Below are 15400 nucleotides of genomic sequence, written 5' to 3'. Positions count from 1 at the left end.
GTCTCGCAAATGGTACGCCTTCTTGTGTCCCCTCTCTTTCAATCAAATACTCATTTTAGGCCACGTAATTGCACCTCACAATGACACCTCACCAGTGTGATAACCTTCTCACTTTCTTCCCTTTCTACAGCAACACTGCCATTCATCCTTACACCCCACCCAAGTCGTTCATCGACGGAGAACTGGACTACTACAACGTGGATCGGCTGGGCGGCGTGCTGCCTTTTCTAGTGAGAACCTTACGGTACGCTATTTCTTTTACCTGATTCATGCAAATAGCTACCTTAACACTTACTAGTCGATCTCGTGACCCCTTGGCTCCGCCATTTTGAAAAATATCCAAACCCTGATTCCCTGAGGCTGCTTAACCCGTGGAGCGCCCTACCAAGACACGTGTGCTGGTAACTAGTAGGTATAGGAGTTCCATACTATGGTAATTCTGGGGCGCTCCACGGGTTAATTCACGAGAATTGGTTGGGGAATGTGACCTGTAGGTGTAGAGGAGAACGGCCGGACATTCAAAATATGATAATAATAACTATTGTTTTCTTCAGACAAGAGCTAATAAATGTATTGGGAGAAGAAAATCCGTTCGTGCAAAGCTTTGAGCCCACTTACAACAGGGGTGGTGGGATTGACATGGGTAATTATGTATTATTACTTATTATTATAATTAATTAAATTACTGAAGTTCTGGTAGCCTACTGGCTTCGGCTAAGGCGAAAACCATAGTTGGGAACGAAAGGTCCGATCGCTGTATCTCACTCCAACCTATGGTTGTCGCCTTAGTGAAGCCAGTCGCGCAATGTCGTGGCCAGCCCGTCAATCCGGAGGTTGCGAGTTTAAACCCCAGCTCGTCCCAGTGAGTTTTTCGGAACTTATATTTGATACCTATCAATGGATTGCAAATCGCAAGGGATTATCGGTGACGTTAGCACCAATACCTGAGAGAATGAGATAGCTGAAAGCTCTATATCATTAAAAGTATAAACGCTTACCGCAGGTGTGAGCGAAATGGGTGCAGGTTCTCCCGGTCTAGCAACACTGCCTCAAGTAATTTCTTCGATGGCCCGCTTCATGCACGCCACGCTACCGCCAATTCCCAACAGGTAGGTATTCTAATAGGAAATCCTCTGAACGCCAAAATCTCCGCACTCCATTATGATCAGCCCATGTCTGAGACAGAATGTGTAACATAGTTCGAATCCCCTCCCTCCTTATTTAAATACGCTCTTTCTCTCTCATATTGTGCTCAATGTCGCTTTGGAAGTGTCAAAATTCGCATTTTAGTGTAATGTAAGTCTGTTTATTTAGTTCCGATCACAATGCTATCCTAAAACTATTGTCACACCTCCTAGTGGGAATTGTCTTAGGATGTAGGCTATATTTTGTAATTTTTCCTGTAAATATTATTGGCCTGTATCTGTTTTTTTCCCCAATAAAGAAAATAAATTAAATTAGAATATTAAGGTTCATCCCGGTTGTATGTCGAGCTACTTCGGAGCCTAGAGTCTTTAGAATCACTGCAGACCAATATCATCATATTCTCAGGTCTACAGGAGAAACGGCTTTGGCGCTCAAGGGCACTCGCTCCATGATGCCTGGAGCTGGTTCCATCAACGTCAAGACAGGGTATCTTCGGCTCCTGGACGGCCTGCTGGCGCTGTATCATGGCTCAGCCATCAAACATGCTGAGAAGGTAAAGGAATCCCACCTCACACAATGCGGTTGGCCGGTCGAAGTATTTAGCAGATGGCGCCATCATAGCTTGCCCTGTCAATCCCTAATATATAGAATTGTGTCAAATTTCTGTTTTTTTAATGCTCTGGATGCCAGCCCTTTAAGCCAAAACTCATAAAAAAGGGGCAAGCTATGATGGCATCATCTATGCAAACCTTTGACAGTTGCCAACCCCATTGGTTCAGGAGAAACAGCACTGCCACTTCATGGGTACCCGGTCCATGATACCATGGCTCCATCAACGTCAGAACTGGGTATCTGCAACTGCCAAATGGACTACTAGCATTATACCACGGCTCAGCTATCAAACATGCTGAGAAGGTACCTTTAGACCAGTTCTGAGCACCATCACAACACGCGAAGAGTAGAAGACAATAAAAAACAAATGTTTTACATAATACTTATATTAATAAAATTGAAGACTAGTCGCAATGAAACGGTATGTAATTTTTACTTTCATAATAGTGGCAAGACAGAATCTTAATGAAAATATGACTTATATGTTTTAGCTATGCGAGCTAAGGGACAATCAGCAAGACATGGCAGACTGCCTCCACGACATCGAGCATCGCATCGCTGCCATAACCAGCGAATTGGAAGCTGAAGGTACAGCCGGCCTAGCCAAAGTGACAATCGCTATCGCTCCGTAGCGATCGAAACGCAACTGTGGCTGTCGCACTAATATGGAAGAGCATTGACATAGATATCTAGCGGAGTGGCTTTACGGGCAATAAAAATGAGGCATGACAGGGGCCAGTACAGCGGTGTGAAACCGCTACAACGTGATTGGTTGATGAGTTCGCATCATGCGCGCGATTGGTTGAGAGTTCGCATTACGCGCGCTATTGGTCGCAACTAGTTGCGTTAGACTGCACGATTGGCTGAAATTCGTGAGTAACACCGCTGAACTAGTACGATTTTTAGTGCCCCATTAGCCCGTCCTTAGATATTATACGTCAATGTGGAAGAGTGATAGAGAGACACAAAGCGTTTCGTTGTCGAAGCGATAGCGATTGTCACCTTAGCTAGGCCGGCTGATGTGTACCTACTTAATGCAGGCATATATTCGGTTCTCTACGTATCATTGTACATGTAGGTATGCGTATTATTTTAGACTGAGAAGCGCTACAGCCAACTAGCCAATCACAATGTGATTTTTATTCAAATACGCTTTGAGCCAATCTGTCAACCAATGACAAGCGAGAGCTCACTATGTAATAAAGATGTTGCTAGCTTTATTCAGTTTTACAGACAGTATACATAAAATGTGACGTTATCTATGAAAAGGGACCTTATTGTCGATGGCGCTTACGCCATTATTAACGATGCTCCGATATAAATACAATGCCGCGCGGCGCTGTGCGGCGTAAACGCCATCGACAATAAGGTCCCTTCCCTTTTCATAGATAATGCCCCAAATAAGCTTCCGACGAATTTTGGACCTCCTCTTACGAAATTTTGAAGCCCATAAAACATTTTGCTTACATTACAGGTAAACATCAAGTTTCCGAATCGGACAAACCAAAAAAGGAATTGACTGAAAAAATACTTCAAGAACTCGAAAGATCCAAAAGTGTCTACGAGGTAATTGAATACGTTTGTTCAACAAAATATAATACTAGTATAATTTTCAATTTTGTGTGCCATCCAGTCCTACTTGGTCTTTGGTAATAGGTAATATCTGGGTGACCGAGCTTCTCTCGGAAAACATATAAAAACTCGAAAATGCGCGTTTTCCCAGAGATAAGACCTAGCTAGATCGATTTTTTGCCCCCGAAAACCCCCGTATAGCAAATTTCATCGAAATCGTTAGAGCCGTTTCCGAGATCCCCGAAATATATATATATACGCCAATTACTGGGATTAGTTGCCAAGCGGACCCCAGGCTCCCATGAGCCGTGGCAAAAAATGCCGGGACAACGCGAGGAAGATGATGATATATATATATATATAAATAAATAAATAAACAAGAATTGCTCGTTTAAAGGTATTAGATTATTTAAAATACTTTGTGGAAGGCATTTCTACAGTCTTCACAGATAGGTCGATCCACTGCGTTCATCCACAGTACCTTAGTCTTTTCTGCCATCATTTGATGGTGCCATACGTTATGGGTCGTTTTTTATCCGTAGTTGTACGAAATAGGTCCAGGGAATCTGTAGAATCAGGCATTACCAGCACTTATGGCATGATCCTTTGCGTGGTCAGTGGTCATGTTACTTAAGTTATTTTCCTTTATAGGTAGTTCGTTTATTTTAGCATTAGAAAGAACTTGAAAGAAGGTAAGCGATTTTGACATGTCTTTTAATTGAAAAACACTTTTTAAAAATCAATAACTATTACTTATGAAAGCAGAAGACTATAAAATATCGTATTAGATTCATAATTGTTACATATTTACCGTAACTTATTTAAAAATTTTAAAATGTGTTTTTCAATTAAAAGACACATCAAGATTGTTTACCTTATTTCTAATGCTAAAAAAACGAAGTATAATACCTACCTACCTCCCTCCCCCTACCCCCCTACCTACCGACCTACCTCCTACTGGTTATAGCTGCTACGAGAGTTAAAGTATCGATGATTTTTAGGAGAAGCTAAAAGCCGGAGCGTTGCAAATGGCGTGGGTGATCGGAGCTGTCTGGACACAGAGCAGACAGGCGGACTTGGCCAAGCACTTCGCGGGCACGCTGCATTCTATGCGGCTTGCCTCTGACATCGAGTATGCTGCTCACACTCAGGTATTCAACACACGGACAGATTGACTTGGCCAAGTACTTCGCATTCTCTGCGAATATGCTATAAACAAAACTGTCAGCTTCATTTAAGTTTCAGGTACTGTCTCTTTCTAATTTCGTTTAGATATTCACCTTTACGTCCATAACTAGTGTTTGGATCAAGTAAACTTGATGATCGTGTTCATGTTTTGTGCAAGTTGATTGGCTAGGAATAACATAATTGTCATTACAGGTGGCCAGTAAGGAGATCCTTCCAGGGAAGAGTTCTCTACTTGGAAGCTACGCGTCCCTACAGCTCGAATACACAGACAGCTCCAGTAATTGGTAAACACTGTTTTTACAGCTGTAGATATCGTTTCCAAAATTAGGTACTTACGAAAATTTGCTATAGAAAAAATTCGGACACTTCTGATATTATTGTGGTGATCGAAATTTTCCATTTCCTTTCGTTTCGTTTTCTTTATTTCCTGTAAAATTTTCCAAAAACTTTTTGGAAACTTAACGCAACTTGCACATCTGGAGACTAGATATTGGCAGTCAGTTTTTTTAGAGTTGACAATTGTTTATTGGGTTAAATAAGGCTGAACATGTAAAACAAATCATACAACCTCGCAACCTCACCGCGGTAGTTTAAGTTATCAGTTTACCTATAAATAGCCTTTCACCTGTTAGTGTTTGATCCTTTCGCATTTTCGCAAAGGTTAGCTGGAAGAGATCCCTTTTAGGGATAAGTTCGCCTTTGTACATAACATTCTTATTTTTGTTTTGTTTTTGTCCGTTTTATGTAAACCTGTTTATGTGCAATAAAGTGACATACATACATACATACATACAATAGCCTTACAATATAACAAATTCCTATGTTTAGCCCCCAGACGCCAAACTCAACAGCGGCCACCCCCCGAAACGCATCCAACACACAAGTCGGACCGGCCAATCGTAAGTCGTGACTTGTGAAATAATAATGGTATTAACGTTATATTATTTCTATTCAATGTTATGAGCATCCCATCTCATACACATTGTAAACATCTAAAGTCGTGAACAGGGGCCCGTTTCTCAAAAGCTTGTAACTTGTAATACAAGTGGAAGTCCCTTTATAACAAAAGCTGTCAAAAAGTGGCATCCGCTTGTATTACAAGTTACAAGCTTTTGAGAAACGGGACTCCTTTCGTGCTGTCTTCTTACCAGAACCAGGGCCGCGCGAGTTCTCTGAGCCCCTGTTCGCGTTCGTACCGGAATACCATGTGGACGCCATGTTGGAACTCTGCAACACACTCCGGTTGTACATGCATCCCACAGTACCAGTTCATAAGATACCAGGTAAACTTGAGTACTTTACTTATGTCACACCTTGGAGAAAGAGTCATTGAGAAACCAGGGAAGACCATAGTCGCCTCATAAGTAAGCTTCCACGTACCACCAACCACCACGAAGGTTGGATGTATATACACACCCCACCGCGCTAGTTCTTCAGACCAGAGAAAAAGTGACTTGGTTTTCAGTAGGCTTTGTTTTCTAGAATGACAATAGCTGATTCTCCTTATGACTTTATTGAGGGCTTTGGGTCGTCTAGATGATGCATTAGAATTAGTCGTCATAAAATCTTGTATCAATAAACTTTTCGTGTTTACTATAGAATGGGAAGATCTTATGGTGTCCTGCGCGTCTTTCCTGTGTTCTGAATTCGCGGACCAGCGTATTGTGTTGGCCAGTACTCGAGAGTCACTGGTACAGACGCTGGCATCGTTTGCCACGCAACCGCCTACCATGAGGGCTATCGAGCGGGTGCCTGTCAAACAGTAAGTGTTTCTTCCTCAAAATACAGAAGATAGGTACCTATTAGTGGAAGCCGTACAAGCCCAATTTCAAAGAAAAACCGCAAATCGATGGACAGTTTAGCCATTTGGCACACGCGTACTAGAGATCAAAACAGAACGGGCTTCCACTATATATTAGTTTCTTTTCGTAGTCAATGGTCTTACTTGAAGTTAACTTTTGTACCTACCTAAACGAGAGATAGAAGCGATGCGGTGTCTACAATTGATCAATGTTGTTACGTATTGTCCTTACAAACCATGCGGTTAAAATAATCGAATATTGCAGTGGGGGATTTACCCTAAGGCCAAGTGGGCCCGCGCGGGCCTAGAGCGGCGAGATATTAAGAACGGCACTCGGCACTCGGCAGTCTACCTATATGACGGCTAGTACTTACTACAGGACCTGAGGCCTAGAGTGGCAGACACTGCTAACCTGTAGATAACATTAATTAGGTTCAATGCTGATCAATTGTTGCAGTCAAATGTGCATGGTGGAAGAACTGATCCGTCCGTACCAGAACCGAGCATGGGCGCAGTCCAACTGGGTGCTTGTACGTTTCTGGCACGGCTCAGGATTCGGGTTTCGGCACCGGCAGTGGCCGCACCTTGCTGCCAGGTGACTTACTAAACTATCAAGGTCAGTGCACACCGGGTGTCAATACAATACAACACTTCTTCGTCTCCGACAAACTAACACGCGCGTCTACACTTTTTAAATCGCTACAAGCGATATCGCTCGATGCTGACGTTAACAGCGACGATTGTAATTTTTTCTTGTATTATTTTCTCATCGTGGCCAAGTTACACAGGGCTGGTGTTAATGTAAACTTATGACAAAGTCTTAGCTATCTCACTGCCTACGAAAGTCATGCGCTCGAGCTTTATTCAGGAATCAAAAGATATAATGTAGGTATATTGAATGCATTAAAATGTATACTTACCTAATACATACATTTATTTACAGATACGGTGACAGAGAGCCGACAGTAAACAATCTTGGTGCCAAAGTAGATGCCGGACTTATGAGTCAATGTTTTGGTATGTACCTATTTGTACTATCTTCAAATACAAATTCCGCTCCTTTTTGTCTCGCACTACTTATTAGTAAAAGATAGGTGTGCAGTTTTACGAAAGTAGCACTTCATAATAGGGCCCAAACGTAATGGACGAGCACAAGTGACCAGCGGGGCGTCCTGCGCAGCATCCAATGTTAAACAAATACAAGACGTATGTGACCTTCAGTGCACAATGCTGAAATGTACTAATATCTCCGAAATTGCGAGATGTCCATATTTCTGTATTCAATTCTGATATTTGCTAGAACTATTTAGAACATTTCCGCAATCTGTATAAGTCTGTGGGTAGGTACTAGGTAGGTAAAGGTATAATATCATATTTTGAACTATCTACAGGCCCCTGTCCATCAGAAGTGATCCAACGACGAATACGAGACTACATAGCGTTACATCCTAAAGAAGCTGCGTCATTCTTCAACTCGCTGCTGAGTCAACTCAACTGGGCGTTCTCAGAGTTCATCACTATGATGCAAGAGGTAAGTGCCTCAGCTGTTGGTTCGGTTCAAAGATGTGTTGAAGCGGCATATGAAGAGAGCCAATAACATGGGAGACTCTAGTTGGTGACCGTCCACAGTGGAGGCATACTGTGCAGATGCACGTGCGTGAATTTGAAGCCAGGCGACGCTCAGAACTCGACACTAAGCGTGACGAGCTAAAAGGCCAGACCACCTGTCTGCCGTGCTAACAACATATGCAGTAATCGCAGTTGAAAAGTATTGTTTATCTTGTTCTCTTTGAATAAGTTCTTTATTTAAACGATGATTTTCATGCAAGTACTGCACTTACTATTAGCAGGGCAGCTGTGGCCATCACATATAATTACGTCGGAGGGGTGCTGACCTGCAGCGAGTGTGGCCGCACATTTGCTGCAAAGTTTGGTTATGTCAGTCACCTGAGAGCGCACCAGCGACGCTCTCAGCGGTAGAAAGCAGTCGCTGTGGCCGAAAACGGTTAGGAGATGATGATGATTAAAAAAATAGTATGAGCAACGCTAACTGGCGCGAACTCGTGTGACGGATTTTAACCGCAATCGTACCCGCGGTCTTGTACCTGCTCCGTACGCCCGCGCAATACAGCGGAGGCACTAAGACTATGTAGATGTAGATCCAAAGACTGCTGGGCAGAAAGTAATTGCTCTTGAAAAGCAATTAGGTACGTATCAGAAAACTTAAGGTGACGGTAGAGGTGGGTAAATTTTCAGATTCTGTCAATTTACCCCATTTCACACACAAGCGCACTTCACGCACACTACCTCACTTTACTGGGACAGGTCACTGACCCATCAACTTTTTTTTAAGATAGCTGGTTGAGTTTAGTGTTAACCACTGGCCTCCTTTTAGGAAAAGCGTTCCATTGAAAGAAGAAAGAGAAACAATACATTTAATCTTGCTTTCCTTGTCTGTTCATGTCACACGTGACGTATTAAAAATTCATTTGATTGTTGACAATTTTCTACATTATGGCTTTGTCGAGATACGCGTTTTCTAAAGTTAAACCGAATAAAACCAGATGTCATAAAGTCAAATGTAAAATTTTATTTACTACTCTATACTCTATACGACTTTTCATAAAGCGCAAAATCAATTCAATGAGAATTTAAATAAATAAAGTTCCGGCAGGGTGCAAAATTTCATTATGGCGGACAAAAGAAAATTTGAAAATATATGGAAACAGTATTGGCTAATGTACCTCTAATATCTTTACCGATATACTTTTATGTCGTATATTCGCCTTTTGTTTCGCTATTAAATTAATAAAATGAAAATAAAAAATATTATACCGGTATTCCACCGGTATTATTTCAGTGCTGAACCGATTATCTTCGATCGTAGCCTTGATAATGTAGGTGTTGATAGTTACTTACGGAGGTAGGAGCGGCAATGAACCCCGTGCAGAGTAGAACGTGAGGTGCGTTGGGATAAGTGCATATATCTACTTATAATTCTTTGGCTGGTTCAACCTTCAGCGACAGTTCTAATCTCGTATTGTAGCAAATTTAGTCTTCTTTAAAAACGTTTAAGAAAGGTACTATCAAAAACTAGTCCTTTAGGGTTATAATCGCCCAAATCTAAAAGAAAACCGAAATTTTCGCGGTTTTTTCGATTTTTGACAAAGTTGCGTTCGGCGCTCGAGGTCACAAACCTGGATTATTAATTGGGCCAACATCATAAATAAGTCTGCAAAAAATCAGAACTACCGGATTTGACGCAGAAGAGCCACGTTACAAAATTCTACAATTTCACTGGATTAAAAGCGGCCAAGTGCGAGTCGGACTCGCCCATGAAGGGTTCCGTATTTAGGCGATTTAAGACGTATAAAAAAAAACTACTTACTAGATCTCGTTCAAACCAATTTTCGGTGGAAGTTTACATGGTAATGTACATCATATATTTTTTTTAGTTTTATCATTCTCTTATTTTAGAAGTTACATTTTGCCACTTTGGAAGTGTGTCTCGCGCAAACTATTCAGTTTAGAAAAAAATGATATTAGAAACCTCAATATCATTTTTGAAGACCTATCCATAGATACCCCACACGTATGGGTTTGATGAAAAAAAAATTTTTGAGTTTCAGTTCGAAGTATGGGGAACCCCAAAAATTTATTGTTTTTTTTTTCTATTTTTGTGTGAAAATCTTAATGCGGTTCACAGAATACATCTACTTACCAAGTTTCAACAGTATAGTTCTTATAGTTTCGGAAAAAAGTGGCTGTGACATACGGACGGACAGACAGACGGACAGACGGACAGACAGACAGACAGACAGACAGACATGACGAATCTATAAGGGTTCCGTTTTTTGCCATTTGGCTACGGAACCCTAAAAATGGCAGACACACGACTGATCTTATAAGGGATATTTTTTTCCTTGAGTGAACGGTATGCACTTACCCCAATGCACTTCACGTTCCATGCCGCCGCCCCTATTTCACCACGGTGACAGGTACGACAATTATAAAACATCACTGTTATTGACGCCATAGGCATCCATGGACTACAGTTACCGCTTACCATCGGGCGGGCCGTATTCGTGTTTGCCACCGTCATTGTATTATTTAAAAAAACTTTATTTTATCGGATAAAACAGACATTTCTCTTGCGAAAAAATCTTGTGACAATTGTCACAAGATTTTTCAAAGAGTTTTCAGTAAGTCTTGACAGGAAATGAGTTCTGTGTCGCAATTTCGTGACAATTGTCGTGTTTCTAGTGACAATTGCCACAAAATAAGATTTTTTTAGTGGCAATATAATGGAGTTTATTTATTTCTTAAAATGTTGGTGGCAAATAAGCACATCACCCGTCCGATGGTAAGCGGTTACCGTAGCCTTTGGAGGCCTGTGACGTCAGCAACAGTGATGTCGACAATTTTTGCATCTGTCACCGTGGTCGTGGTGAAATAGGGGCCAGTAAGTACCTAATAATCACAATGGTCTTAAGTGTCACAGACCCTACTGGCGCTTAAGTCCTTTATGTCAATTTCTGCCTATTTTAATATGATAGATATTTAAGTTTTATTTTAAGTTAACCTTAGCTATAAGTTTTAAATTGTTAAGATGTACTAACAAAATATGGACCATGTTTGTCTGAAATAAACGTTTTTTTTTTAATTATTAAAAAAAAGAAACCGAATAATTATATCGAACTACCGAGTACCGAACCTCCTTACAAATGTTAATCAGAATCAGTTGAGAAATGTGATTTGCAAAGGAGAAGAATTCGGATATACGAAAGCATTTTTGCCCAAGTTGAAACGGAGACCTTAGCTAACGCTCGGTCAATGATGGTTTAGGTACAGCCAGCTGCAGAGGAAAGGTATATACCACCCCTGCATACAATCATCTTTGCAAGGGTGGTACCTTTTCTCTGCAGCTGACTGTACACCTATAAAAATGGTTGTCCCTGCTGTAATTTTATACCGGTACCGTACTTTATATTTCAACCGGTATAGTTTTAACTTCAAAACGAACCGGTATTGATAAATAATAACGGTACCATACCGCTTATACCATAAAGAAAGCATGTCTCTGCTTTGCACAATTATTGTGTGGACAAAATTCTTATAATCATCGAAACATACCTACATACCTACGCACATAATGTCATTGAAATAAAACATTGTTTTTTTATATTAAATTTATATAATACTCGATATATACACATAACAATAACCAGGCCGCTGCGGTATTGGCTTGTAAGCTTCATCTCGGTCTCCAAATCCGCAAAAACTAGTTAGTACTAAATGCTGGTCTTGCCGTTGTTCTTGATTCTTGAAGATTATCAGAACAGCACGGTGTAATCGCATACATATAGACGGAACGAACGGCAACAAAGTAGGTGTAGACACTGTAAGACTTTCAGGTATTAAACGAATTACGCTTCGTATTAATAGGTACGTAATATTTAAATGAATATATAATTCTCTAACGTAAATACAAGATTACAATTGACATCAAAAGTCATTGACGTACAGAAGTCATATACATTTTTTTTAATGACGCAAAATTGATACCAGAGTAATGAAAATCAATCCCAATCAGTAAAACGAGTCTTTAAACTTTTTTCATTTTAAGCGGGTTTTGAAGGAACAAGTTACTTAAATTCGATTGTAATCGTATTGTTTTAGGATAGTTTACTGCTGTTTTCGATCGTTACGACCTGTAAATAACAACAAATCAAATTTTAATTATATTTATTTACCCTATTTTTTGAAATACAATTTATCTACTGGTATACATTTTCGTATGCGTATATGATGAAATGTCCAGAAATGTCTATAATAATGTCAAAAACGAGCTACGACGATGTACACGTCTGCTTCGATCCAAGGCCAGCGGCCATCTGACTCGAAGAAGAATTTTGAGTGATGTCGTCAATGTATGGAAATTGTACGAAAGTTTACATTTGGGATTGAATTTCTGTGTTGTATTTGTGAGTAAAAATATAAGTAGATAATAATTTGCTAGTTTAGTTATCTAGTTTTCAAAATCACACAACAACTCAATTACTGTCAAAGGCAAAACTGTAATGCGTGTTGCTCAAACGGAACTCCATATTTTGATTTTTGGATACTTTTAGTGTCGATTTGTGAAGAATTACAGCAAATAAAAAATATTATGGCGTGAAGAGCCGGTACACGGCTTCTTCGTGAACAAATTTACGTATAATTTAATGCAGTTATTAAACATTTCTTGAACAAATTGATTGCACAAAGTGAGCTCTAAATCGAAAACGTCATATACCGTCCCCTTAAGGAGGGATGTTTTAATCAGGAAATTAGGTGCATTATGTACCTAGAGCGTTTAACACGATTGTCTGGCTATAAAGCTATACCACCGGCGTCGCATGGCATCCCGTGGAAGTCGCATCACGTCGTTGTATTTTAGTTTAACAAACCAATCCGATACTATGCACTTTGTCAAAGCGTGTCCAGATAACTGTCCGACTTGTAAATTTTATTTTACTTATACAATTCACACTATCCATAATTCCGTATTGCGTTTGTAAAACACTTTTAAACTTGATCTAAAACTTTTCCGACGACGCGTGCCAAGCATTTTCGCATAGATTAAAAGTAACAGATACTCCAGTCTAACAATAAAAACCTTTACGTAGAGAGATTCTATAAAACATAACTAATAACCACCGCAAGTAAACTCGCTTACACGTAAAAAACCGCATTGAAATCGGGCCCTTCCTTGGAAAGCTACGATGCCACAGACAGATAGACATTGGCGTCAAACATATTATAACATCCCTCTTTTTACGTCGGGAGTTAAAAACTAAAATAGGAGACCCAAAAGATACTTACAATAATAATTTAATAACAAAGTGCATTTTTAAACTATCCTTTCATTTTTTTTCCGTTTTGGCAAAGTAGTAGCAAACCTAACCCTCAAAATAAACCGAAAGTTCACGAAGTTATTCAGAACAGTTTTCCTAAGAGTGGGGTATCTTATAGAGTTTGTTATCCATGATTTTGGCACGGACATTCCCCAGTTCCGAACGTCCGATAACTTGTGTCCGGTGAAATTGCCATGAAATACTAGAAGCTATCAGTTGCATGTGTCCGGACGGATAACTGTTCCGTTTTAGTTTCTGGAAATAGTTTGTCCAATATACCTAATGTTGCGTGATTGCACGTTCCGGGTTTTAGAAAACTTTAATATGGAGTTTGGATGAAGAACTTTGGCTGGACAATTTATTTTAAATGTACCTAATAGTTTAACATGAATACAAAACAGGTTTATCCTTACCGGACTGACACATTTTCAAACACAGTACAAACTGATTTAAACTAACACGTTTCTCACTCATACTTGCCTGCCATGCCTGTGACCACGAACGTAACGTCACGTTCGAAACGTCAGACCATAAATAAACGTAAGTCTTACGTGATTAAGTCCTTAGTTATAAAAGTATAGAGATAGACAGAGAAACTTAATGACAAAATACCTAGTAATCGAAGAAACAATGCTTTACCTTTTTCGATTTCGATTTAGTAAGTCCTAAATTAAAATTACAGATGGACAGAGTGAACGTGGACTCCAACCTAGAATCTCGTCAAATCAAGCTGTGTGCAACCTGCTTCGATCTCTACCACGGACTGGCGAGGGCCCTGGAGATGGCTATATGTCTGGCGCCTACAGTTCATACCAAGGCGGAGGCCTGTGATAAACAAAATGAGCTGTTACTGGGCAGGACGTGTCAGGTAAGATTTGTTTCAACCCAACCTTAGGTACCTAGGTATATGAGGATTTAAGATACTAGAATTGGTATTCTTCCTCCCTTCCTCTTTAACCACATGGATCTTTGATCCAGGGTCACAGAATTAATAACAGAACTAGGTACAGAAGATTCACTCCCTAATAAAACGCGTCTATTATGAGAGATATGGCCGCTAGGTGGCGCAAGCGCGAGCAGGCGTCCGTTCCGTAGCGGTGCGCGGCAACTACTATGGCTAGACACCAAAATTGGTGTGGGCCGCACTTGTAGGTACTTGTAGCGGCACGACGAAATCGCGGAGTGAGCCACGCCGTGGTGGGCAATCGGGAAGTTGTCGGTTTTTCTGACACACATCAAAGGAATCGTGGCGTACCGTGGCCTGTGGTGTTCACACAGTCGCCATTGTTTGTTTAGTTTCATGTTTTTTTTTATCATAAAGTACACAACAATTTATAACAAGTTATATTCCTCGCCAAACTGCGATTGCAGTTTGTTGGCGAGATCGCGTGATCAAAACGTAAATACGCTGTCAGTTGACAGCTGGCTGGAGAGACCCACTGTTAGAATAAGAATAAGAAGAATAAGAATAAGAAACCATTTATTGCAACACAAAAAGCATACAGGTTACAAAACATAAGGATTGAAAAAATAAGAATAATTGTGCGGCAAAAGGAACGGGCTCAGCATACGCTGCGTCAGTCATTTCATTACAAATTGCCTGCGCAGCGCTGATTTTCAGTCCGTCCCCTTCACTGAACCACATTGACATTTATGCGGGTTAAAAAAAAAAATTCTAAACAAAAAACCACTACAAAGATCTCTATTTAAAGTAGGTAATAATAGTTTAAGTCTTGTTATTGGATAAGTCTTATCTTAATTTTACAGTTTGCAATTTATCAGAAATAAGTACTTTTTTAACAGTTAGAAAAACAAAAAAACCGACATTATTATTAGAAGTATGTTAAAAATCGTTTTGCAGGACTATTTTTACTACAAATGAATATTACAATGTGTTAAATTACGAATTAGCTTGACATTAACTACTGGTTAAATTTATAAGTGCTTAAGTTTATTACTAAATAGGTAAGTAAACATAATAAGTACTTTTTTGTATGAGAGAATACTTATAAATAATAATAATAAACAAAAAAAAAAAAATTATAAACAATAGGAAAAGAAAGTGCCCTATATAAGTATAGCACAACACCATTTTAAGTAATTATATCCTCTGTCGAAATTTGGTGATTTAATAAAAGTAGGCTCAGTTTGCGTTTAAAAGTTGGAAGGGACATTTTAGCTCGTA

The 15400-nt window shown here is 39.9% G+C and overlaps 1 protein-coding gene across 1 annotated transcript in view; it reads left to right on the top strand.

Moving 5' to 3' along the window:
• LOC134657796 (E3 ubiquitin-protein ligase RNF123-like) overlaps positions 1 to 15400 on the top strand; it is a 36315-nt gene that overhangs the window by 17403 nt on the left and 3512 nt on the right. The window contains exons 17-31 of the mRNA XM_063513349.1: positions 131 to 244; positions 555 to 643; positions 1004 to 1109; positions 1552 to 1699; positions 2250 to 2346; positions 3233 to 3324; positions 4332 to 4481; positions 4711 to 4802; positions 5347 to 5417; positions 5670 to 5801; positions 6118 to 6280; positions 6777 to 6914; positions 7263 to 7336; positions 7711 to 7850; positions 13898 to 14083. Coding sequence (XP_063369419.1) covers positions 131 to 244; positions 555 to 643; positions 1004 to 1109; positions 1552 to 1699; positions 2250 to 2346; positions 3233 to 3324; positions 4332 to 4481; positions 4711 to 4802; positions 5347 to 5417; positions 5670 to 5801; positions 6118 to 6280; positions 6777 to 6914; positions 7263 to 7336; positions 7711 to 7850; positions 13898 to 14083 — 1792 coding nt within the window. The remainder of the gene's footprint in view (positions 1 to 130; positions 245 to 554; positions 644 to 1003; positions 1110 to 1551; positions 1700 to 2249; positions 2347 to 3232; positions 3325 to 4331; positions 4482 to 4710; positions 4803 to 5346; positions 5418 to 5669; positions 5802 to 6117; positions 6281 to 6776; positions 6915 to 7262; positions 7337 to 7710; positions 7851 to 13897; positions 14084 to 15400) is intronic.

Source organism: Cydia amplana, chromosome 21 (genome assembly GCF_948474715.1).
Source record: "Cydia amplana chromosome 21, ilCydAmpl1.1, whole genome shotgun sequence".
NCBI classification, from domain to species: Eukaryota; Metazoa; Arthropoda; class Insecta; order Lepidoptera; family Tortricidae; genus Cydia; species Cydia amplana.
Note: the sequence above shows the minus strand (reverse complement) of the source record. Positions and strands in the feature narration are given on the sequence as shown.